Source organism: Pseudonaja textilis, chromosome 1, assembly GCF_049901715.1.
Source record: "Pseudonaja textilis isolate UNSWEBS1 chromosome 1, rPseTex1.2, whole genome shotgun sequence".
Classification (NCBI taxonomy): domain Eukaryota; kingdom Metazoa; phylum Chordata; class Lepidosauria; order Squamata; family Elapidae; genus Pseudonaja; species Pseudonaja textilis.
Genome location: NC_141990.1, coordinates 55,365,194 through 55,388,567, shown reverse-complemented (window position 1 = coordinate 55,388,567; position 23,374 = coordinate 55,365,194). Strand labels below are relative to the sequence as shown.

At 39.2% G+C, this 23,374-nt stretch overlaps 1 protein-coding gene across 4 annotated transcripts in view; it reads left to right on the top strand.

Moving 5' to 3' along the window:
* The window catches only part of FOSL2 (FOS like 2, AP-1 transcription factor subunit), a 34,037-nt gene extending 13,627 nt beyond the window's left edge, over window positions 1–20,410 (top strand). For all 4 annotated transcript variants that reach the window (XM_026695618.2, XM_026695619.2, XM_087934826.1 and 1 more), the window contains exons 2-4: window positions 8,408–8,662; window positions 11,500–11,607; window positions 13,080–20,410. In XM_026695618.2, the coding sequence (XP_026551403.1) occupies window positions 8,408–8,662; window positions 11,500–11,607; window positions 13,080–13,589 (873 nt within the window). In that variant the 3' untranslated portion in view covers window positions 13,590–20,410. The remainder of the gene's footprint in view (window positions 1–8,407; window positions 8,663–11,499; window positions 11,608–13,079) is intronic.
* Window positions 20,411–23,374: the final 2,964 nt, after the last annotated feature.

Genomic DNA, 23,374 nt, shown 5'->3' with positions numbered 1-23,374 from the left:
AGCTCTGTGGAGGCAAGCTGGGCAGCATCTGCAGACCTCCCCCACACCTGCAGTTTGGAGCGATTGTAAACACAATCGGCAAACTGATAAGAGCACCAGCCAGCTGATCGTGTAGCTGGTTGCTGTGTTTTTCCCTTGCCGACTTCGCTCGGGGCTCTGTATAGCCTAAGGAGCGATTCTTCAATCTTGGAGCCTGTTTTCCTGTAGTCAGTGGCCATCTTGGATTCAAGCCTTCCACCACGAGGTGAGCGGCCATTTTGTAAGCCTGGGAGCCATTTATACCCTAAGGGGCTTAATAGAAAAATTTCTAAACAGCTTCTTTCCAACGGAAGAGCCTTTATTTTACAAATGGAGCAAGATAAGGCTCAGGCAGAGCTTTCCCCCCCAGTGGAACAGTCTCTTAAGCCCAGTAGGAGAAAAAGACGTAGGCAACGCACCCAATCAGTCTAGAGGGAGGTGGCTGCTAAAATCAAAGCTAAGTCTCTAGCCCCTAAGAAGGCAGCTCAGACTGAATTGAGGGCAGAGAAGCGCAGAAATGCAGCTCTAGAGAGGCAGTTCAACAGAATTATTCAACAGAAGGGAGTGCAACTACAGCATGTTTCAGGTGATACTCATGGGCCCCAACCAAGCCCTCCCAGGGGAGGAGAAGTTATCTATGAGCCTTTCCATCCATCCTGGTCTCCTGAGGCTCTTGCTGTACAGTCAGATCCTCAGGATTTAAGCAGATCTGGGCCTTATTTCCAACAGGCTTCTGTGCCCTATGCTCCTCCTACTCCCTCCAGGCCTCGAACCTCTCCTCAATCTAAGCCTGAAGCCCCCTTCACTCCCACAGCAGCGGGCCTTCTGCCTCTACCTTTGAGCATAGACCAAGGGATATCCAAGATGTAGTCTCATCAGCCATTAGGCAGGGATTGGCTGAAGGCTTCAGGCAAATTCTTCAACCTCTGGAAAGGGTTCAGGCCCTTCTCCCTTCTTAATCTATAAGTTCCTTGCCTCATCATCCTGATTTACACAGGCCTCAGGACCTCAGGGTCCATTCTTCTCTACCAGAATGGGAGTAGGTTGATGAGGAAGGAAGGCCTTCACCATCTGAACACAGTTACTCCTTTCATTCAGTGTGTGAAGAGGGTGAGATTTTTGACCAAAATCTTTCAGAGGAAGAGGATTCTCGCCCAGAGCAGACATTGGTCCTCTGCGTTGGTCTTCAAACCTACTCTCTTCAGACCATTACTCAGCAAGGCCTTGGTCACTGCCAAGCTGTTGCCAGAGGAAGTGGCTCCCGAGCCACAAGAAAATCCCTCTAGCCAAGGGGATTCACTCTTCTCCAAGCCTGTAGTGCATGCAGAGGATTTGCCTTCTCCCATTTTGTTCCTGGACATGGTCAAGGAACAGTGCGCTTCTCCTTTGGCAGGTCCTCGTCCATCTTCTCTAAATAAGCGTTTCTACAATGTCAGCGCAGCTCTGGACAATGCCCCAGTGGTTCAAGCTGACCGTGTGGCACTTGAGCGGCAGCGGCTAGAGGAGGCTGATCTTCCAGAAAGGGTCATCCTCACTATCCTGGCTTCTCGCAAATCTTCTACAAGGCGCATCTGTGATGCCACCTGGAAGGCTTTTTCCCAATGGTGCCTCAGGGAGGGTCTTTCTCCTGCTTCAGCTCAGTTGGCAGAAGTTCTTAGCTTCCTTCATCATGGGCTGGAGAAAGGTTTGGCCCCCCAACACCTTATGCAGGCAGGTTGCAGCCCTCTCATCAGTCCTTTCATGGGGTTCACTTCCTTCCTTATCCCATCACACTTCAGTCAGGAGATTTTTAAAAGGGGCTTCCAACCTGCACTCTCCAGTGGTTCACAGGTATCCTTCCTGGGACCTTCATTTGGTCCTTAATGCCCCTACAAAGCCCCCCCTTTGAACCCCTTAGAACAGTGTTTCTCCATTTCCTGACTGTGAAGGTAGTGTTCCTTGCTGCTGTTACTTCTGCCAGGAGGGTTTCCGAGCTTGCTGCTCTTTCCATCAGACAGGACCTTTGTTCCTTTCACGATGATAGGGTTGTTCTTCATCTGGACCCCTCATTTATTCCGAAGGTTAACACCTGGTTTCACAGGTCCCAGGACATTGTTTTGCCTGACTTCTGTCCTCTCCCGCACCATGACTTAGAGTGGCAGTGGCACACGCTAGACATAAGAAGGGCTCTTAGAATATACATTAAGCGCACTTCCTCCTTCAGGAAGTCGGAAGCCATGTTTGTTTCCTTTTTCCCTTCTCACTTGGGGCACAAGGCCTCTTCTCCTACTATTAGCAGGTGGGTCAGGTCTTGCATTGAGCAGGCCTACAAAGTTGCGGCCCTTCTAGTTCCCTGCGGTCTGACGGCTCACTCTATCAGAAGTGCGGCCACTTCTGCTGCCTGGGTGACCCAAGCATCCTTGGAGGAGATTTGTCGTGCGGCCACGTGAACATCCCCGTCTCCTTTCATCAGACACTACCATCTGGATGCTTTTGCCTCGGCGACTGCAGCCTTCGGCAGACGGGTGCTTCAATGAGTGGTTCCACAGTCGGTGTGATGAACCAGACGAGGACTCGCCCGTGGACATGCAAGCTTTGGTATGTCCCATCCTGGGCTCTCGATGCAGCATGGAGGAGAATGGGTGTTGGTAGAAGTTACCGTGAACGCCCTTTCTATCTATGCTGCAAGAGAGCCCAGCCCCTCCCTTTATTCGTCCGGAGAGGGTAAGACATATTTCTGTATTTATTTTGGGCTTTCAGAGACACCTTTCAGTCTGTCAAGTATCTTTGCCAAAGCTGGGGTCTCTCCCGGGGGCTGGCTTTTATATCTTAGTACAGACTCAGCTAAATGACCTCATAGGAAGGAGTCAACCCATCCTAGGCTCTCTTGCAGCATAGATAGAAAGGGCGTTCACGGTAACTTCTACCAACGCCCATTCCAATTTAGCAATAGCAATAGCACTTAGACTTATATACTGCTTCATATTTACAGCTCTCCCTAAGCAGTTTACAGAGTCAGCATATTGCCTCCAACAATCTTGGTCCCCATTTTACTGATCTTGGAAGGCTGAGCCAACCTTGGAGCTGATCAGAATCGAACTCCCGTATTGAGCAGTGAGTTAGCCTGCAATACTGCATTCTAACCATTGAGCTGCTCTAGCTTTAGTAAAATAATCCATGTTGTCACAGCAGAAATGGTAGATTTGCCTTGATTGGCCTTCTTGGGGAAGGGGCAGCTCTGTCATGCAGAAGACCCATTTTTCAGTCATAGCAAAACCATACAGTATAGTTGTCCTGGCTTATAAAAGCAATGCCTTTGTTTTTTAAAATTTAAAAATATCAAATCCAAAGAATGATATGATATTATTTTTTGGGTGACAACAAAACCTTGCCTTTTAATAATACAGCTTAAAGTATCTGCTACTAATAACACAGGTGTCATCATACTGCTACAATAATATACAAAAATTACTTGAGTAAGTCACTATTCAAAAGTAATTGAATCCCTGTGTCTCTCTGATTTATTTTACTTGTTTCCTCCAATGCTTAATAGTTTCTGTTTCTGTTTGTGTAATCACTCTTCTACCATGTTATCAGTGGTTTTAAAAATTTCTAATTTGTTTGGTTACAACATTTTTCTGCATTTTCAGTATTTCTGGTGCTGCCTGTTGTCAGAAAACTACAGTTAGTTCTCTAGCTAGTTGTAGATCTTTCCTATTGCTACGGTAAACCACTACTATGCCCACTGGAAGACTTGCACTTTCTCATTACTTGAGCAAGTTTTCATCAGTCATTTTCCTTAACTCTCAAAAGTGCTTTCCTACGATATTATTTTAGATTTCCCCTTTTCAATTTTTTGGTACACCTTTTTCAATGACTTTTTTTATTCCAAATGTCTGTGAAAATTTGGACTGCTGATTTGCCAAATGACTAATCTAATTTAACTTTTACTTTTTAAACATCCTTTTAACAGCTTTGCCCTTTCTAATATGCCAGTTGGATATAATAAGATTTGAAATAGTAAGTAGACTGACCCACTTTTTTCTGGATATTACTGCAATTATTTTGAATTAAACTTAAGTAAACGCTACTTCCAATCCAACACAATAGCATCAGCTGAAATAGAAATTATCTTATCAACAGTATAATATCTCAGATTTAGCAATTTAGTTAAATATTTAAGCTCTGCAAATATCTTGCATATCTAACCACTGAAACTCCACTTCTTGCAATAAGAGTTATAAAACTGGTCATATTTGCTATGAATTTAAATGAATGAGTAATCATCTAAAAAAATCTTTATTTCATTCTGTGGACAATGTATTCCAACAATAGCTTCAGTTTTCTTTCATCAAATTTCATATTATGAGCAATGAGAATGTAGTCCAGATTTATTTCTGTTGATCTTTTAAAATTTGCTACGTTTGATTTCAGATTTCTGTAAATTTGTTCAGAATTTGTTTATCATGCTCTATATTGATCTCAGTTTCTTTAAAAAAATTGCTGTATTCTTTGATAAACTTCAAAAGCTCATGAAATATCATGTCAATATGTTAAAGTATACTTTAGCAAAGTAGATAAAGAAAAGTATTTTCTCAAAATTATCCTTATTCAGATTCTTTCAACTGAACTAATTTGTTCGCTATTTGATTTTTCCACATTCTACATTTCCTACAGGATTAACCTGTTGGTTCTTCAACTTGTGCTACTGTACCCAGCATTTTCATCTGTTTGAGTTCTCATTATACCTTGGCTTTTAACATTAAGACATGTCTTCCAACCAGCACAAATAGCCTATGGATTTCATTTAGTAGACTAGTAACCTGTGTAAACAACCCCGTACTTGAAATGCAGTTCATTTCTAATATGGTCTTCATACCTAAAATCTCATTTGCAACACAAATTGTTAGCTATAAAGACCAGTGATTTTTTTTTCTCTTTATTTGCAAATAATCTCACATCTTCCCACATATTTAATTCCTGCCCAAAGTAAATAAGCAATCTTGCATTTGATTTTCTCCGAAAGATTTACTTTACAATTTAATTTACAAATTGCATGAACTTTTATAAACAAGATGTTGTGTATCTAAATAGTATCTCTTTTAAAGCTTTTACTTTACAATGATTCACGTTCAATTAAACTAATCTGTCCAAATCATTTGAAAAATGAAAGTTGTAGTTCTTGGATACAGTTTCCTCCCTAATAATCATTTTTATAGTCCACTACATACAAATTTCTTTTATTTGCAACTTCTTGCCCCTTTTTTTGTTTTTTGTTTACTAATTTGCAACTTCTTACTCCTAGTTTTGCACTGAATGCTGTGTAGTGTCTGTAGAATGTTGCATAAGGTGAAGCTTCTATTCTGTCATTAGAGTATTACATATACTGACTTGAGTTCCTGATTTAAAAATCAGGATAGATACCTGATGAAAAAATAAAAATGATTAAGCTCTCACATTTTTTACAATCTTCTTCCATATTCCAAGCAAGCCCGAATACTACAAATAAATATTACACTGCTGAAGGTATACTTAGCTCCTGTTCTTAACAGTGGCATTTGAAGTTATTTAGCTTTTAGTTTGTTTCATTAACTTAATATCTATAGTATTAAGTTGTTTTTGTATAATAGATCTACTATTTTTTCTGTGCAGAAACATCTATTGTTTGTTTTTGTTTCCAGAGTTAAGTCTCACTCCCTGGGTAACTTGCTTGTGCTTTGCTATCCTGTTTCCGCCAACAAAATTCACAAATTTGTACTAATAACTTTTCAAACAAACACTCCAGGATTGTTTTTTTCCCCCCCTTCCTCTCGATGAAACCACATGAAATATGTATGCATTCCACACATAAATGTATGCATTCCATCTTTTTTTAGTCAATAACGTGCTTCAAATGTTAGGATAAAAATTTGCAACTTTTGTTTACTCAATCCCTTGTCAAACTGGAAATACTCAGTGGGTTTTTCCCCAGCAATACATAGAAACGTTTGAACTTTTCAGTCTTCTTATCTGTAACAACCACACCACACAAATCTTTGCTTTCATGTTTTCTGGGTTTCAGCAACACTATCTTCAAACACCAACTTACCTGCAGGCTTCAGCCAATCCAACCAGTACAGTATATCCCAACTATTTCTGTCTTTGTATTATGCTAAAAAGTCATGTCTGAGTAATATGAAAAGATTTCTTTAAATTGGCAGCAAAAACTTATTTAATAACATAGCCTTATTTATTCGTGCTATGAGAATTCTGCTGTTAGCGACACAAGTGTCATCAGTGTGCTAAAATAATTTACACATTATGTTTAATATTATTCAAAAGTAACCCAGTCATTATGGAGGGGGGTGTTTGCTTCATCTAAGCACTTTGAAGAGCTTGGTCAAGGCAAGGCATCCCTAATGTGTAAGTTTCTGCGTTGAATGAATCGGTTTAATATAATTTAGCTTTGTCCCTTTAATTGTTTTTTATGATAATATATTTAAGCTGAACTCCAAGAAGATCAATTAGTGCATTTATTTCATATAAATTGTTGTCTAGTCATCTGCAAATTACAATGTATTCTGCCCAATGCTAAAGGGGAACCAAAGGCGTTTTTTCGGTTTAACTGTCTGCTCTCACTTCTGGATTGTTCCAATATATAAAATGAGAAATAGAATTTCTACTGTTTAGTAGGTCTAGAGATTTATGCTATGTTGTTTCCCTTGCAAATAAATAGTTAAGGTTTGTATATTTAAAAAGATTCATACAAAATAAAAATGCACACAAAGTTGTTGACTTATATTAATAGAAAACAAATTGTATGTATTCCTATCCTAGCTATTATTTAAATCAATACTAACAGCTAGGACCATAAAAAGCTTGCTCCAGTATACAAGTCAGTTCTTCAGAATAGGTAGATAATGGGTGTCCTTCCTAATACTTTAGGATTAATTGGAACAATGAACCACAGCAATGTTTGGAAGGATAAATTGCATCTTCTCCAATTATTACAATATTACTCCTATGTAAGAATTGGAAATACTGTCTCTTTCAATATTTTTAATAATTTACATATTTGTGTATCTTATACATCTCTATCACATCTGAAGCTATAAAATTGTGTGTGTTAACATTACACAAAAGATCAACTTTCAAACAATGATTCCTCTTTGAATAACTTGTAGCTTAACTGTTGAAGCATCAAAAAGTATGTCATGTAAGAGAGTTGAAGATGGAGAAAGATACAGTTGTACTGTATTTAAAAATGAGAAGCAAATTCATTTAGAGGTAGCCCTTGAACTTACAACTGTAATTGAAACAGGAATTTCAGTCACTAAGTGATATAGTTGGTAAATGGGTCAACACGTGATCAGATCTGATTTTATTGCCATTTTTATCACGGTCATTAAGTGAATGACCTGGTTGAGTGAATCCAGGTTCCCCAATTGACTTTGCTTGTTGGAAGATGGCTGGGAAGATTGCACATTGCAATCATGTAAATGCTTGAGGTTGTGCCCATTTAAATGCAAGCCAATTGCCAAACGCCCAGATTGCAATCACATGACCCAAGGGGATGGTACAGTGGTTGTAAGTTTGAAAATGGGTCATAAGTCACTTTTTCAGGATCACTGTAATTTCAAGCGAAGATTGCATGAAATACTATTAGGCTTTTCCAGATACTATTCTTGTTCTCACAGTCTAGACAGTGTATTTGTCTGGATAAGAATGCTCTGAAGAAAAATCAGGTCTAGTTATATGGGAAAATAATGCTTAAATTAGCAAGCAATAATTTGAAAACAAAGCTCAGAACAAGAAAGGATATATCATCACTTTGATTAAGTAATATAAAACAAAATCTCACAATTATGCTGAAATCATGCAGCAATATGGAAGTGTCTGGTTACCAGATTTCTTGTAATATTGTTGATCCTCAAGAATGAAGTATTTGCTAATTATTCTTCTACGAAGCATTTTATTTGGATATTAATAGCAATAGCACATAGACTTATATACCGCTTCCCAATGCTTTACAGCCCTCTCTAAACGATTTACAGCATCACAGCATATTGTCCCCAACAAGCTGGCTCATCATTTTACCGACCTCGGAAGGATGGAAGGCTCACGCTGAGCCGGTGAGACTTAAACTGTTTGAACTGCTGGCAGCCAGCAGTCAGCAGAAGTCACCTTGCAGTACTGCATTCTAACCACTGCGTCGTCATGACTCTTAAGGTCCTGAATTAATCCCTGGTATCTCCAGTTAAAACTATTTTTCAGAGTCCTCTATTCCAAATTATGTATAAGGATGCTCAGATGAATTACATGCACATCATTTCCATTTGATGGAAAAGCAATGCATGCAATTGTCCTGGAGTTCTTTGACATCCTGTGTTTTCATTTAAATAGGTTGCTGACTTCTCTCTCTGTCTTCTAGAAATTCCGGGTCGATATGCCAGGATCGAGCAACACATTTATTCCTACTCTCAACGCGATAACCACCAGCCAAGACCTACAGTGGATGGTTCAGCCCACCGTGATAACCTCCATGCCAAGTGCCTACTCTCGCTCGCATCCCTACAGCCATGCATTGCCCAACCTGTCTTCAGTTACTGGACACACAGCCCTACAAAGGCCTGGTGTTATTAAAACCATTGGGACCACCGTGGGCAGGAGGAGAAGAGATGAGCAGGTAGCTCCCCTATTTAAAACAACTAGCAGAATGGACGGTATTGAATGTGACATTTCTAAGTCTGTGTTTCAAATGTTGGTGGCAACTGACAATAGATTTAGGCATTACCTGAATCTGGCTTGAAGGAATACTGACTTTAGTATAAGAAAGTCTCCACAAGCCATAGCTTAACTAGCTTACATTTTGACGGGAGACCTTGCATTGGTCCCAGGATTTTCCAGTGAAGGAATCTTGAATAAGAAAACTGGGAAGATTTGTAGTGTTAAGATAGAAAGTTGACACTAATCAGGACTGACAGCTTTCAGCAAGCTAAATGAGTAGCCCAATCTGATGTAATACCTCTGCCTAAGATTTCATTTGCATTAATGTTTTAATAGTGTCTCCTTCAGTGATAGTTTCACTGGAACATGTGGATTCCAAAAGCATTGGAAAGGTTCACTATCTCATTTTCATTGCAATTAAATTATTGGTTGTAACTCACGTGTAAGGCTTAAGATAATACAGAATGCCATTCTTTGTTGTCTGGTGGGCATCTACACAGGAACTTCTCAAGTCAAGGGAATCCAAGGCAGCAGCCCTGTATTTCTCTCTAATGGGTAGTTCCATCCTAAAAACATAAGGACCGTTCCCCTGGAAATGCCCAGATCATGCCAAGCAGTCCTTCCCACAGTAGCCAACTGTATTCCTCTGGATAATCCATAAGTAGGCAAGAGGTAATAGCAATCTCCTGCACTCCTGCTCTTCCTGAGCAACTAATTTAGAGATAAATATATATCTGAAGTTGAAGGTAACACATTACTCATTATGCTATGGCAAAATGTGGTTTCAATGCCTCTGGTTTAGTGTGTTGTGCAAACCCACCCATTATAACATAAGGATATGTACAGAAACCAGGCCGCAATGGCAAATTTAAACAATGTTTAAACTAAGGCCAGGTTTAGCATGATGGGTGAGTGCTCTCCTTACTATTACAGCTGGTCATTATCGAGAGCCAATGTGGTACAGCGACAAAGTCGCTGGACTAGACGTAAAGCAATTCATGTTGTAGTCAACTCTCAGCCGCAGAAGCTTATGTACTTACTTTCAGCCAGTTACTCCCTCTGAGACCAGCCTATTTCATAAACAATCTGTTGTGGGAAAAATAGGAGAAAACACTGTATCCCCTTGAGTTCTCGAATGAAAAGTAAGACAGAAATCAAATAAACGAACAGTGGTATTTTCCTTCATTGGTATACTTCCATTTTAAAGCCATTAAGGCTCAGGATCATTGTGATTTCTTTTCATTTTTGAATTCACACAATTCTCAGTACAGTTGATGGCTATGAGTGCTGCAGTTCAAAGAATCTGGAACACGAGTAGATCAGTTGGAGCATCACAATCAAAGCCCTGCTCCTTTGATTGCAACACTGAATCCATCTTCATATCTTGGCTTCCCCTGTCACCACCGTTGATCTGCCGTGGAACTGGCTGGACCTGACTTTGGCCATTCAGGCATAAGGAGAAGGATCAGAGAGTTAACAATGTAGCTGAGTATAGGCTAAAACCCAGTCCCTGGGCATGGGTGCCATTCAAGTCTTTTGCACTGGGGTCACGTTTCTTATTTCCAGTTTGTTGTTAGACTCAAAGAAGTTGGTAGAATTGGATGATTGACTAGAATAAGAAAACTTTGGGGTGGCTGAATTCCTTTTTCATTGCAACAGATGGCTAACAATGGTTAGGATACTGAAGTGGTTTTAAGATAACTGTTATCTCTACCACATGTACAGGTGGGAGGAGAGGGCAGAGAAGTTACTAGAAATCTGAGTTTATCTACAGTCCCTCCAAAAGCATTAATTCTCTTCTCTAGGCTGTGTATGGGCATAGTGAAACACTCCATGCCCTCCATGACATTTATCTCCTATTGCTTAAGGGCTGCCTGATGATGCAGGAAATGTAGGGTCTTATCTTAAAAAGTCAGAGGTAAGAAAGGAAAGAATGGAAAGGCAGCTCTTTTGATTTGATTAGGGTCATTCCAGTTTGTCCAGCCTCTCCTGGACCTTGGCTTCTGACCTTCCAGTTAATGACTGTTGTCCCAGGAAAAGAGGCACACAGATTTTTTTTTCCTAAGAAAGACAAACTTGCAACATCTTCCTATATTCTTACCTCACAAACCACCCACATTGCAAAACTACCGAGAGACTTCTATCTTTGCATTTAGCCTTAATTGCAGATTCATTGTTTTCTTGCTCAATCTTCCTGTGGTTTCTCCACTCCTGTGCTCTTCCCCCACCTTGCTATCACTTTTTCTTTCTCCTCAGTGGCTGGCTCCAGAGCTGTATTATATCAAAGCCCTGATAATATCTTGATGTGAGAAAGACTGTTTTCTCAGAGACCCTAGATCCATATGAGGGAGCCTCAGCTCTATTGCATTATTCAGCTAGTAGTAACATGATAGTTTTTGAAGCAACTTGGCTTATCTTCACCAGTCTTCAGGCCCTAATTGCTATCACCTTCCACGCTAGTATAGTGTTTGAGGTTAAGAGGTTGGACAACAACTGGGGAAGACCCAGGTTCAAGTACACCTTGAGTCATGGAAGTTCACTGGGTGACTTTGGGCCAATCACACATTCTCAGCTCAAATCACCTTACAGAATGGTGGTTGTGGGAAAAATGGAGGAGGGAAGATTGTGGATACATTGTCTTGAGCTCCTAAAGGGAAAGCAGAATATAAATCAGTTAAACAATAAATGAAAAGTAGAAATTAAACCATGGGTTCATCAGTTGGGTCACATTTCTTATTGATTCATTGCACAAACTACCAGCTTGAACGAATGTTTTGTTCATTTGTTTATCTACAGTTATCACCTGAAGAAGAAGAGAAGCGAAGAATTAGAAGAGAAAGGAACAAACTAGCAGCAGCGAAATGCCGTAACAGGCGCCGAGAGCTGACTGAGAAACTCCAGGCAGTATGTATTTTGCATAAATCTCCTCCTTTCTTGTTATGGCCTTTATTTTTGGTAAGATGAAATGAAGTCTTGTTGAATTGAGCTCAATACCCGGTGACTTCATGTTGTCATTTTCTTGAAAATAATATTGATGTAATTTCCCATTGATGTCTTTTGTTTTTGACTTTCCATTCTAACCTGTAGTCTGGGATTTCTGAATAGCCTCCTACCCAAGTGCTAAAATAGGCCTGTCTCTGTCCATGAAGCCAGATGACTTTGAAAATAGGGCATATAATATTCTGATTTTGTGGCTGCATGATACAAGATGATCTAACATCGTATTGATTTTTGTTGGGTATCAGGACATTTCTAAAACTCTGAAGACTTGCTGAACCACTGCTGATGTTGAGAGCTGCCCCATGGAGATTCTTGCCATGGATGGGTGGTTTTTGGTACATGGTGGGGAAAAAATTTTGATGGGAGGGAGAACAATTTTTGAAGAGCTAAACAGTTCTTCAAAAATTACATACCTGATACCTTTATTAGGGAATAGGGAAAGTGCTGGGAATTGGTTAACAAAAGAAGAGTAAAGTAATAAAGCTGAATATGTATGAATAATGAGCTACCAACTTTTACTCATTCTGCTTCTATCAGATAATCATACAAGTATGGTGAAGTAAACACTTGAAGGTGTTAAAAATCACCCAAAATACAGAAGAAGCAAATGCCTATACAATATTTCTTTCTGCTTTTCTTCATGACCAGCAAAAGAACTACAATTATCTCAAACCTGTTTGGATAACTATCTTTTTGGAGATCATATTTTTGCTGTAAGAATGCATTTATGCTCAGTTACAGGTAAATCATGATTGCACCTTTACTTGTAAGGCAAATGAGAGCATTAATCTTGCAATCATTCCAGTTTTTTAATCTGTTAAATGATTCAAATTTATCAAAGCAGCCAGTAGGTGTACATGGACAACATCCAGTCCTTGATAGATTCTTATGGTGACAAGTACTTTATTGTAGCTAAACAAGGTAAATTTTGGGAAGGAGCTTAAATTTTGAGCCTGAATATCAGTGTAGTGAATTTTTGTCAGAAAAGGTTTTGTGTTTTGGGTGTTTCAAGCCTGCTTTCAGATCTCTAGTCATCCTTTAAATGTCCAGCCATCAGTCCTTAGGCCAGGAGTCTCCAAACTTGGCAACTTTAAGACTTGTGGACTTCAACTCCCAGAATTGCCCAGCCAGCATGACTAGCTGAAGAATTCTGGGAGTTGAAGTCCACAAATCTTAAAGTTGCCAAGTTTGGAAACCTCTGCCTTAGGCAGTTAACAGAATCACTCAGAGGACCTAGTCTATCCCCCTTACAGCTGCCAATACATATTCTGCTACAGTTGGTTAAAGTGAAGTGAGGCCTCCTTATCTTGCAACCCCTTCTTGGAATGCTAATTGCTGTTCTTCTTGCTGACTTTCTCTTTATCTGGGATCTACAGGAAACAGAGGAGCTGGAGGAGGAAAAATCAGTGCTGCAAAAGGAGATTGCTGAACTAGAGAAGGAGAAGGAGAAGCTGAAATTCATGTTAATGGCTCACAGCCCCATGTGCAAGATCAGCCCCGAGGGGCATCGAACCCCTCCACCTCATAACCTCCAGGCCCTGAGGACTGGAATGAGTGGTCCTGTGGTGGTGAAACAAGAGCCTATGGAGGAAGAGATCCCCTCTTCCTCTTCAGATCCCGAAAAAGGGCAAAGATCTGTCATTAAGCCCATCAGCATTGTTGGGGGGTTTTATGGAGAAGAGCCACTCAACACACCTATTGTAGTGACTTCGACTCCTGCTGTTACCCCTGGAACATCCAACTTGGTCTTCACCTATCCCAGCGTGCTGGACCAGGATTCCCCACTCTCCCCCTCAGAATCCTGTTCCAAAGCTCACCGGAGGAGCAGCAGCAGCGGGGATCAGTCCTCTGATTCCTTGAACTCTCCAACTCTACTGGCGCTGTAACCCTTTAGCCACCACTCCACCCAGTTACTGTTGTGGGGGGGAACCCCCCACCTCAAGACCAGAGACAGCACAATGGCATTCGAGCACAAGGCCAACAAGAGCCAGGAAAGGAAATGATGTTGCTCCAGATATTTCCTTAGACAGGAAGACTAGAACAAATGAAAGCTGTATCAGTCTGGAGTTGGTAAGCAGCAGTCACAATCCCAGGACCCGACGATGAGGGGTTTTCCCTCACTCACCAATGACTGCAGTGGATGTGACCGTCCATCAATTGCTAGCCATTTTCCTGTTAGGTTGATGAATGGACCGTCTGACCTGGCTCCTTCTCCTGCGCTAAGCAGTACATTCCAGTTAGTTGATCTCATTTGGGCCTTAACATTTTCTTGATTTTTGTTGGATACCATGACATTTCGAAAACTCTAAAGGCTTGCTGAACCACTGCTGATATTGAGAGCTGCCTCCTGGGAATTTTTGCCATATTTGGGTGGCTTTTGGCACATGGTGGAAGTTTTGGGGGGAGAAGGGAAATTTATTACAGGTCCAAATGGTTCTTCAAAAGTTACACATCCAGTGTCTTCATTAGGGAATGGGGAAAATGATGGGGAAACTGGTTAACAAAAAGACAAGAGTCTCCTTGAAGACAATAGGGAACCATGCACTGTTTGTGTCTACAAAGGCTGTATCTGCAACATACCTTCGTCAGTGGGCCAGGAGTGGTGCCAAGGGAGCTGGGGAAATGCCAGAGTGGGTTTCCACTAAGCCTTTATTTCTGGCATGATGTCTTCTGTAATTAGTGTTTGTCAAATCTGTTGCAGGACCCTGTGTTTTCTTTCCTTTTGGCTGCCAGCCACTTTGGGTGTGATGCAGCTTCCTCTGAAGTATGCCTGAATCACATGCTGGTGCTGTTTCTCAAACAGAGCTACCAGCTTCCAGGTTGCAGGCGGTTGCCCTTGCCCAGTGCTGCCATTCTTCTTGTGGCTGATCAGGGAAGGGGATTAATTTGAGGGAGAATGTGCAAGAAGCTCCCTGGAAGAAATCCCCACACCCCACCCCTTTGGCTAAATTTCAGTCATCGGGACCTGGCCAGGGTTATGTGTATTGCCATCTGATGGTGTCAGGCCAAATCAGTCCTTTTCCTAGTCCTAGAGACATCTGAAGAAAAATGGATTCTGCACTTTGCCTCCCGCTGCACTTGGTTTCCAACTCTTAACTACATATGACTGATAAAAACAAAATCTGTGCTCACTACTGAAAAAGGCAGCATGTTTCACTTATGTACATCCCCTGTAGTGCCAAGCATTAATGCAACTGTACATAAAGAGTGTGCCGATTTTAGCAGGGATACCCACAGATAACTTGGAGAGAGGTTTGTTGTATCTTCATCTGGAAGTAGACAGTTTTACTCTAAAACTTGTCCTTTACAAAATACATAAGATAACTCAAGTTAATGGTAAACATATTAACGACTGGGTCTGCTTTCATTTTCTTTTATGGAATATGTGGACGAGCTAGGCAAGGAAGCTGATAATTTTTTTACCCCGTTGTGCTCTTCAGAGATCAGCTTCTTGAGTATGGGCAGGATCTTCAAGCCATGTTAAGTCCAGCGGTGGGCATCTTTGCCTCTTCAAGATTTGCCTTAACAGCTGGGAAACTGCAGTCTTGACTCGGAAGTGTTTTTTTTATTGATATCAGTGATCACATTCCTGTTTATTTTTAATGTGTCTGGGTCACAGCCATAGTTAGGAATATAATGCTAGGTTATTTGATCAGAGTTTCTAATTAATGAAGTTTTTAGAATGCTCTAGATCAGGGGTGTCAAGCTCACATTGTCACGGCGGCATTACGCGATATATTGGGACTATTTCCCCCTTCACTAAACTGGGCATAGGCGTGGTCAGACTGTGATGCATCTGGCCTGCAGGCCGAGAGTTTGACAACTCTGATCTAGATTATGGGCTTCCCCCCCCTAATTAGAGAAGTCAGATTTGGTGACCTGAATGAATTCTAGGGAATTTTGAGTACTGTAAAGGTAGCATTTGATTCAAGTGGAGCTCAGTTCTTGGTGATTTTGTGGACATGTTTTTGTCATTTTTTGGACAATGATGGAGGCTTGCTTTCTTCAACAATATTTTTAAACTCCAGTCTAATCTGCAATCTGGGATTCCCTAGAGGTCTCCCAAATATTGATTAGATCCAAAACAAACTCCACTTAGCTTCTAAACCCAGAAATGATGAAGCTTCATTATCTATTTTTGCCTATGCTGGCCATAGGAGGAAAAAAATCTAGATTATTTCTGGCTACTGGTGGTATATTTGACTGCTAAACATGTCCTAGACATTACTTAACACTATAAAGTTTATATTTATAGCAATAAAAGCCAAACATTTGCTTTACAGGGAAGAAAGGGTGTACAAACTGATTTTTCTAGCTGTTATCTCCTATAGTAGATTCTGTTTATTGAAATAATTTAAACCAGCTGACCAAATTTATGCTCAGTTTATGTGCAACACCATAGTCTGAACCAAAAGTCATGTGGTGAACAAGTCTTTCTGTAAACACGTTGCGCTGTATCATGTTGAGGAAGACTGGTATAAAACCACAATAAAAAGTTGTCTAGAACTGCTTTTATATGCACATGATAAGTATGTTGTATGGCTCAAGATTCAGATTCGAGCATCTCATGTTTGGTATTTTAAGGAAGATTCTGATCTTAATGGGAGCATCTTGTCACTAGAATCAAAAGGAACTACTCAATATACTTATATCAGAAGTAAGGGACCAATGCTTCTCTGCCATAATGTTTCAGAAATAAAATTGCCACAATTTATTTAGCACAAATTCCATCTTCATAGGAATTATTGGAAAAACTAAAGGGTAAATAAAATTAAATAATTTGACCTGCAATTTTGGAAGTTAAATGATTATTGGCAGAAGATGACAATATTCTGTCAAAGTTCCCCATTAATGTTGTGCCAGTAGCAGGGTTAAGTATTCAGTTCCATGTTGAATCTATGACCTTGCCATCATTCCACAGATAAACTTGCTTTTCAATATGTGCTTTTCAAGAAGTGTTGCTCCAGAAAACTGGGAGAATTGAAGAAAGTACCTGAGTAGTGATCCTTTTGTTCTAATTCCATGTAGCAGGACATGATGATGCTGAGCTCAATCAAATAGAAAATTGCTTCAAACTTGGCTGAAGGAATAGCGATCTTAAGAGATGCTTCTAGATATCTAGACTTCTATAATTGGTTCTGATTGTTGACTCAGATCTCTCTAGGTAATTTTAGCTTGCTTCTCATTTCATTTTTATTCCATGGGTTTGTGTATCCCAGTTGGATGATGGTTCCTGGAATCTAGCAAAAGTATATTTGTATTTGGTTCATCCAGTCTTATTACTTCAAGCAGGCTGAGGCCATTATGCTCTTCCAGTAAGTGGTGTCTTTGTGGCTAATACTTTTTGGTCAACCTTGTACAATTGGTTCATTAATGTGTTCAGATTGAGCACTGCCATGTTTTGGGTAGTTGAATCCGGCTTTTATTCTAGTTTTGGCTTTTTTTAGCATCTTTTTAAATATGCACATTTATACCCTTGAAATTGCATAGTTGCATTTTCCCTTCTGCCTCACTGGTGTAAATGCTGTAAAATGTTTGCATGGCACAAACTCTTCTGTTTTGGCTTTTTCTTCCACAAGCTTCTGGTCTACAGAACAATTGGCAGAGACCCATGTTTTACCATTGTCCCAATTCGCTAAAGGTGACCTAGTAGTAGGAATTATTTAGCCTCATGAGAGCAATATAGGATGGCATCTTACACATGGCTCATGGTTATAACTAACATCTCAGATCTTGTTTTCTGTGGTACTGTTCTATGAGTAACACGCTTGTGCGTGAAGTCTTAATAACAGCTTTTATGCAATAAAGCAAACTTAAAGAAGTTTTGTAGAATACGTTGTATCCAAATTTTTTACAATCTACAGGATTTATACCAAACTCTGATCTGGCAATGTTTTGCCCAGCTACTTTAGGACTTAATATGCATGCCTTGATGGAAAGCAATTGCTGTTCTTGCAGTATTTTGGAGAAAACGGCTTCTTTTCCAGAGAAAAAGTCTACTTGTCTCCCAACACTAATGCATTTTTCTCTCTCTCTTTAAATTCCTGCTTCCTACCCATTCTTAGTTCTAATGTTTATACTTGACTTTTTATTTCCATTAGAACACAATCCAGCAAACTCTGCTTTGCAGCTTCTGTTAATTTCAACCTGTTTTGACCTGATGACACAGCTAGGGATGGTGTAGTCACTGGGTTTGATGAATTTTGCTTATTAAACCAGCTGAGTACTTGTGATATAACAGGATCTGAGGTCATCATATCAGTATCAATGGATTTAAAAATATCCTTATTGTTTTATTTAATTGATCCACTAAGTTCACTTGAACTTAGCAGTATGCTGCTTTTGTATTCCACCCAATCATAATAACACTCATTATTTCTTATTTATTGGCAAGCAAACATTTTTTGTGTCGGCTACAGTGAATCTGCTCACCATTAATTAAACAAATTGTTCCTATTTTTTATGCAAAAATGAAATTAATCAGAGAAGGTCAAAATTGTAAAAGAGAATGCAAGTGATAGCATATCTTTCTTGGTTTTTTTTTTAACATAGACTTATAATGTTTACATCTTTTTCTTTGCCACAGATCTGGATTTGAAAAATATTTTTTCCCTACTGATTTTTAAAATCCTGATTTTTTTTCTTTTTCAAATAAAAATAGTTAGACATGGTAAGAGTTAATAATTTCTCCCCTTCCCTTTGTATAATTTTTCAATGAATTGTCTTGGTGCTTCATTTTGGTTCTCGTTGTTCTGTTCAAATCTGTATGAATATCTGTTCTGTTTAGAAATGGTTTACTAGTCTCAATTTCATGTTTTTTTCATTCATGAGAATTATTATTTTCAGGGGGCGGGGGGGAGAATGAGGTGTTCATTAAGCCATAAGTATCTATCTGTGCAATAAACACTAGGCAAGTGCTTTCAGAAAAGGTTGGTATCTCAGTCATAATGCGCTTCGCAGGCAAAAGTTTCCAGGGCTTTTCTAAGTAGGACTGCCTCAATTGCTGAATGAAACAGACTTGATAACTCACTTTCTGTTTCTTCCAAAAAATCAGTGGTTCCTATGATCACATTCAACATTCCAATTAGGTGGCATTTTTGCATATCAGTATAATCCTAGGGTGTGTTTTATTCCAATTCATTAAAAATCCATTCTGCAGGCAAAAAGATCTAAAATGGGCAAGTAGAATATGATTTAATTCCCACAGAAAGAGTAAAAATGACGCTCTTTCATTACATCCATTGATTTGCATGAATTGGGTTTTTTTTTTAAATTTGACAACAAAGAATGTTGATGTGATTCCATATCCAGGTGATGGAATAGATTGTCTAACGCTGTTCTTGGCGTAAACAAATGGGAAGAATATCATAGCAAAAAAAGGGTGGGGGGGAGGGGAATCTGCAAGAACACCAAATTGTACATGTATATGCATATTTTCTAATTATAGAAAACAAAGCCAGAAGAACTGAAGAAAGTAAGTGCTTTTATATCTTTCTCTGCAAATCTCATGAGATTAACAAGGACTATAAAGATTAGGAGATTTTTTTGGCAGGGGGAGAAGCTCCAAACTTATGTAAAGGGGAGAGGGGATTCTCATATAAAAATGTACAGAGAAATGGTTTCTAAAAATGAACTTTCAGTCTTCTTCAAATTATAAGATAGAACAAGAGCATTCTCTCTCAGTAAAAGACTGTTTTTCTGTCTTAAAATGGTTCTGTTTCTTTCCCACTCTTGAATTTTAATACTGTTCTGATTCTTTTGTGGCTGTTTTGATGTAGGAAAACCAGAATTATGTGTTGAAAATAGACATTTGGTCTGTCTCAGTGAGCAGATAAATGTTGTGCATGTGTATAGATTCTACTGTGTAGTCCCATTAAATATTGGTAAGAAAAAGTGCATCTTCATTAGCACAGTAAATTGATGGTATAAAACGAAAGAATACTTTAGGATCAAAGGGCCCGATTCTCTCTTTATTTGACTGTGATCTTAAATGCATTCATTCACCTTAGATGTACGTACACCAGTGTTAAAATCAGTAGAGGAAATTGTTTCAGTGATTTTATTTTTCCCCATCATATATACAAATCCATAGGGATCTTTATTTTTTTCTTTCCACACATTCAGTTTTGCATTTCCTTTTCCCCGACACGGGGTGAAATAAGTTTGGATAGGAGTGATTTAAATTGGGAGCCCTTTTCTGAATGTCTGTGTAAAAGAGCTCTCATTGGTAGAGAAGCTTTCCAGGGAGGTCATCTTATTCCTTTTCTTGTAATGCAGGCCTACAATATTTGCACTAAAATTAACAAAAATAATGGTATGGAGGTGATTGAGAGAAAGGTTGCTGCTATGAAAGAAAGAACTTAAAAGAATGGCCATGCTTTTACAGATTTTAATGTACCATTTTGTAAAATGAAAGCGGTCTAGATGGAAAAGAATGAAGGTTTTATATGTATGTGTGTGTATAAAATTATAATTATTATTTTTTACTTTCTCTTACTGTTCATTTCCACATCCCACTTGATTCTATTCTGTGTTCTTTCATTGCTACTTTTGTGATTGTGTTCATTAACCCCATCCCCAAGTTTAAACACTTGTAAATGATGCTTTCATGGCACTGCGGACACCTTTTTTTGTTTGTACAGTGAGATCTAACTGGAGTTCTTCTCTCTCTTCAGTTGAATTCATTAAAAGAAATTATTTGTTATGACCAACTGAATGTTTACATTTTCCTTTTCTCAAGAATGGCGAATGTTGCCAGTTGCTTCTTGGCGTGATGATTCAGAGGCCAGCTTTCATCAAAAGGAGTCTCTGAAATTCAAGACTTGGGATGATTTGGGAGGTGCTAAGGACACATGATGTTATGTATGAAAACTTCTGACCAATATCTCTCCCTTTCTGTGCAGAACAAAGGAGAGTATTTTTTTAAAAGCTACTGGCCTCATAATATTTATCTGCATAATGGAATCCCCACAATTATAAATGTGGCTCATGGTGAAAATTTTGGGTGCTCTTTACAAGTCTGTTTGAATATCCAACATTCTCTCCTAAATAGACAACCTTGCATTTTTTTTGAACGGCTGTGCAGGAATAAGACAAGGAACAAGGGTCCATTTTCTTACCAAAAAAACAAGGGACTTTTTTCTGCTGCACAGTTTTTAAAGATAATAGAATCAAGGCCAAAAATGATAGTTCCTCTCAATTCCAGGATTGAACACTTAAGTTCATGCACATTCACACATACACACATCCATGACATTTGGAAGAATGCAGGATTATTTTAAAAAAAAGCTTGGACAGCTGGGAATAAAGTTGTCATCTTACACAAATCATTTCTGTGACTCCTGGTTATCTGCATTTTTTTTTTCAGAAATATGATTTATTTTTAGAGCATAGAGACAATTACTGCTCATTCTAGATGAAGCACATTTGCTGAAATCCTTTCTCTGCAGTTTTTAAAGATTATCTGAATAGATGGATGCCATATGAGATTTTTAAAAAAGTCAATGGATGACTTGTAGGATCCAGTATGTACATTTGCACAACATTCCTTCAGAGGTTACTGCTGTGCCTAATGGTTGGAAGCTGCAAGATTGTCGGTGTACAGTAGTGTATGTAGAAAATCTAATAATATGGCAATAACATTTCTTACTCTAAAAGGTGTTTTTATGTTTCCTTTTCATCACCTCCTGCCTTCCCCAACAGTTATCTAATTGTCATTTGGGGAGGAAAAATGAAGGCCAGCCATAGCCCGATGAGCAGCATTGCAGTAATTATTTTCATCTATTAGCATTCTTCATGACAATTAAGCAAAGCTGGTAGGTAGCATTGCCAGGTATCCAGCCCAATTTCCTTGTGGCTTTAAGAAATCTTAGATGTTATGGCCCTTTCCCTACTTCCTAACAATTGTGAATGAATAGAGGGGGTAAGGCTAACTAACTCAATTTAACTTTAGCTTAATTTTGCTGGGTCCTTTATGTCTTCATCTGAACCTGTTGATAGTGGGTACCAGCAGGGGTGGGATGCAGGTGAACCCTTAGCTCCGAAGATCAGCTGGGAGTGAACCAATTCGCTATGATGATCATGTGGGCCCGCCCGGCTGCCCCCCATTGTACTGACCTTTATCGTCCCAGCTGATCAGCGCGGAAGAGCAGATTGCCGCTCCTCAGCTGTGTTACTCCCCCAAAGTAACATACAGGTAAGGATTTTTGCATTGCTATTCACGCGCTCGCAAAGCGCACAATCACCAAACCGGTTGTTATACCGGCAGCATCCCATCCCTGGGTACCAGCAGATGAATGAAAAGCCCATCAGCATTACCGTGTTAAGGGCCCTGTGGAGAAATGAAATTACATCTTTCCAAATCCTGTTTATTCAAAGGAAAGCTTGGAGCCTGTGTTGACAATGGCTTGGGCCCTGGTAATGACTCTTGGGAAACTCACTTTTGATGCTAAGTGCTGCTGCTGTGCCTGGTAAATGACATTAGAAGCAGGAGCAGCTTCTCTTGTTGCTGCTAAAGTTTTAAAATGCAATAAGCACTTTGGTCCTATTAAAAATGCTTCTCAAAACTCCTTCAGGCATCCTGGTGCCTTGTACATGCTGTATTCTGTTCCGGCCTCATTGCAGATAAAGCATAAATTGATGCCATTTCTAGTCCAATTGTTTTTGACCATTTTGGTAATACAGGACACAAAACTTTCTATATACTTAGTGAATTGCTTGATACCAAATCGAGCAAGCTATTTATTTAATGATGCCTAGCAGAAGGATGCGCAACAACGTTTACCTGCTCTTTTTAAAAAACAACAGTGATGTTAATAAAGTGAAAGAAATCACCAAACTTAGTCATACATCCCTTGCCAAATGCAGCATTCTCAGCTACAGTAAGGATGTATTGGTTTGATTTGGGACACAAGTGCAATCAAAGTTTTATCCTGAGTATGTCCATTCTAGGCAAGCTAGAAACTATTGTTCATATATACCAACTAGAAGACATGTAATTTATAGCCCCTTGGAATTTACGGAATAAACATTCTTAGTTATTCCTGGATTCACTGATGTATACTAAGATGTATACTTAGAAATCATATTTGTCCACAATGTCCTTTTCAAGTAGTATCAAATTATTTTTCTTTAAAATTTATAAAATTTATCTGCACAATTCCTCCCTAAGTTGTTTTTTAGCTTCAACACACAGCCTCGCAAACTGGCATCTCAGCACAGTTGCTATAATTTGAATCTGAAGGTTGAAATTATGTGGCAGTACATACTTCATGTTGAGTTCAACGTCCTTTCTCTGGGAAACAGTTAATCCACCACATTTTTCCTTCTCACATGAATTTTTGCTATTTTGGTGCTTGCTTTTCTTCTTCTTGTTAAACCCCCAAATAAATATGATAATAGCTTTCTCTTTAGCAGTTTGCTTTTGGAAACTGTTTATATTTATACTATTAATATGAGATGTCCACATTAAGGATAAAATGATTCTATAATTCCTGTTTGAATGATGATTTTCAGTGTCTAGAACTAAGAATTTGATGAAAAAACATCTGAATATCTTTTAAACTATTTACACAAAACCTAATTTTTTAAAAGAGACTTGTAACTTAAAACCTGGTATAGAAGATAAAAATAGGGCCAACCAAACTGTACCATGCACCCTACAACGTTTCAA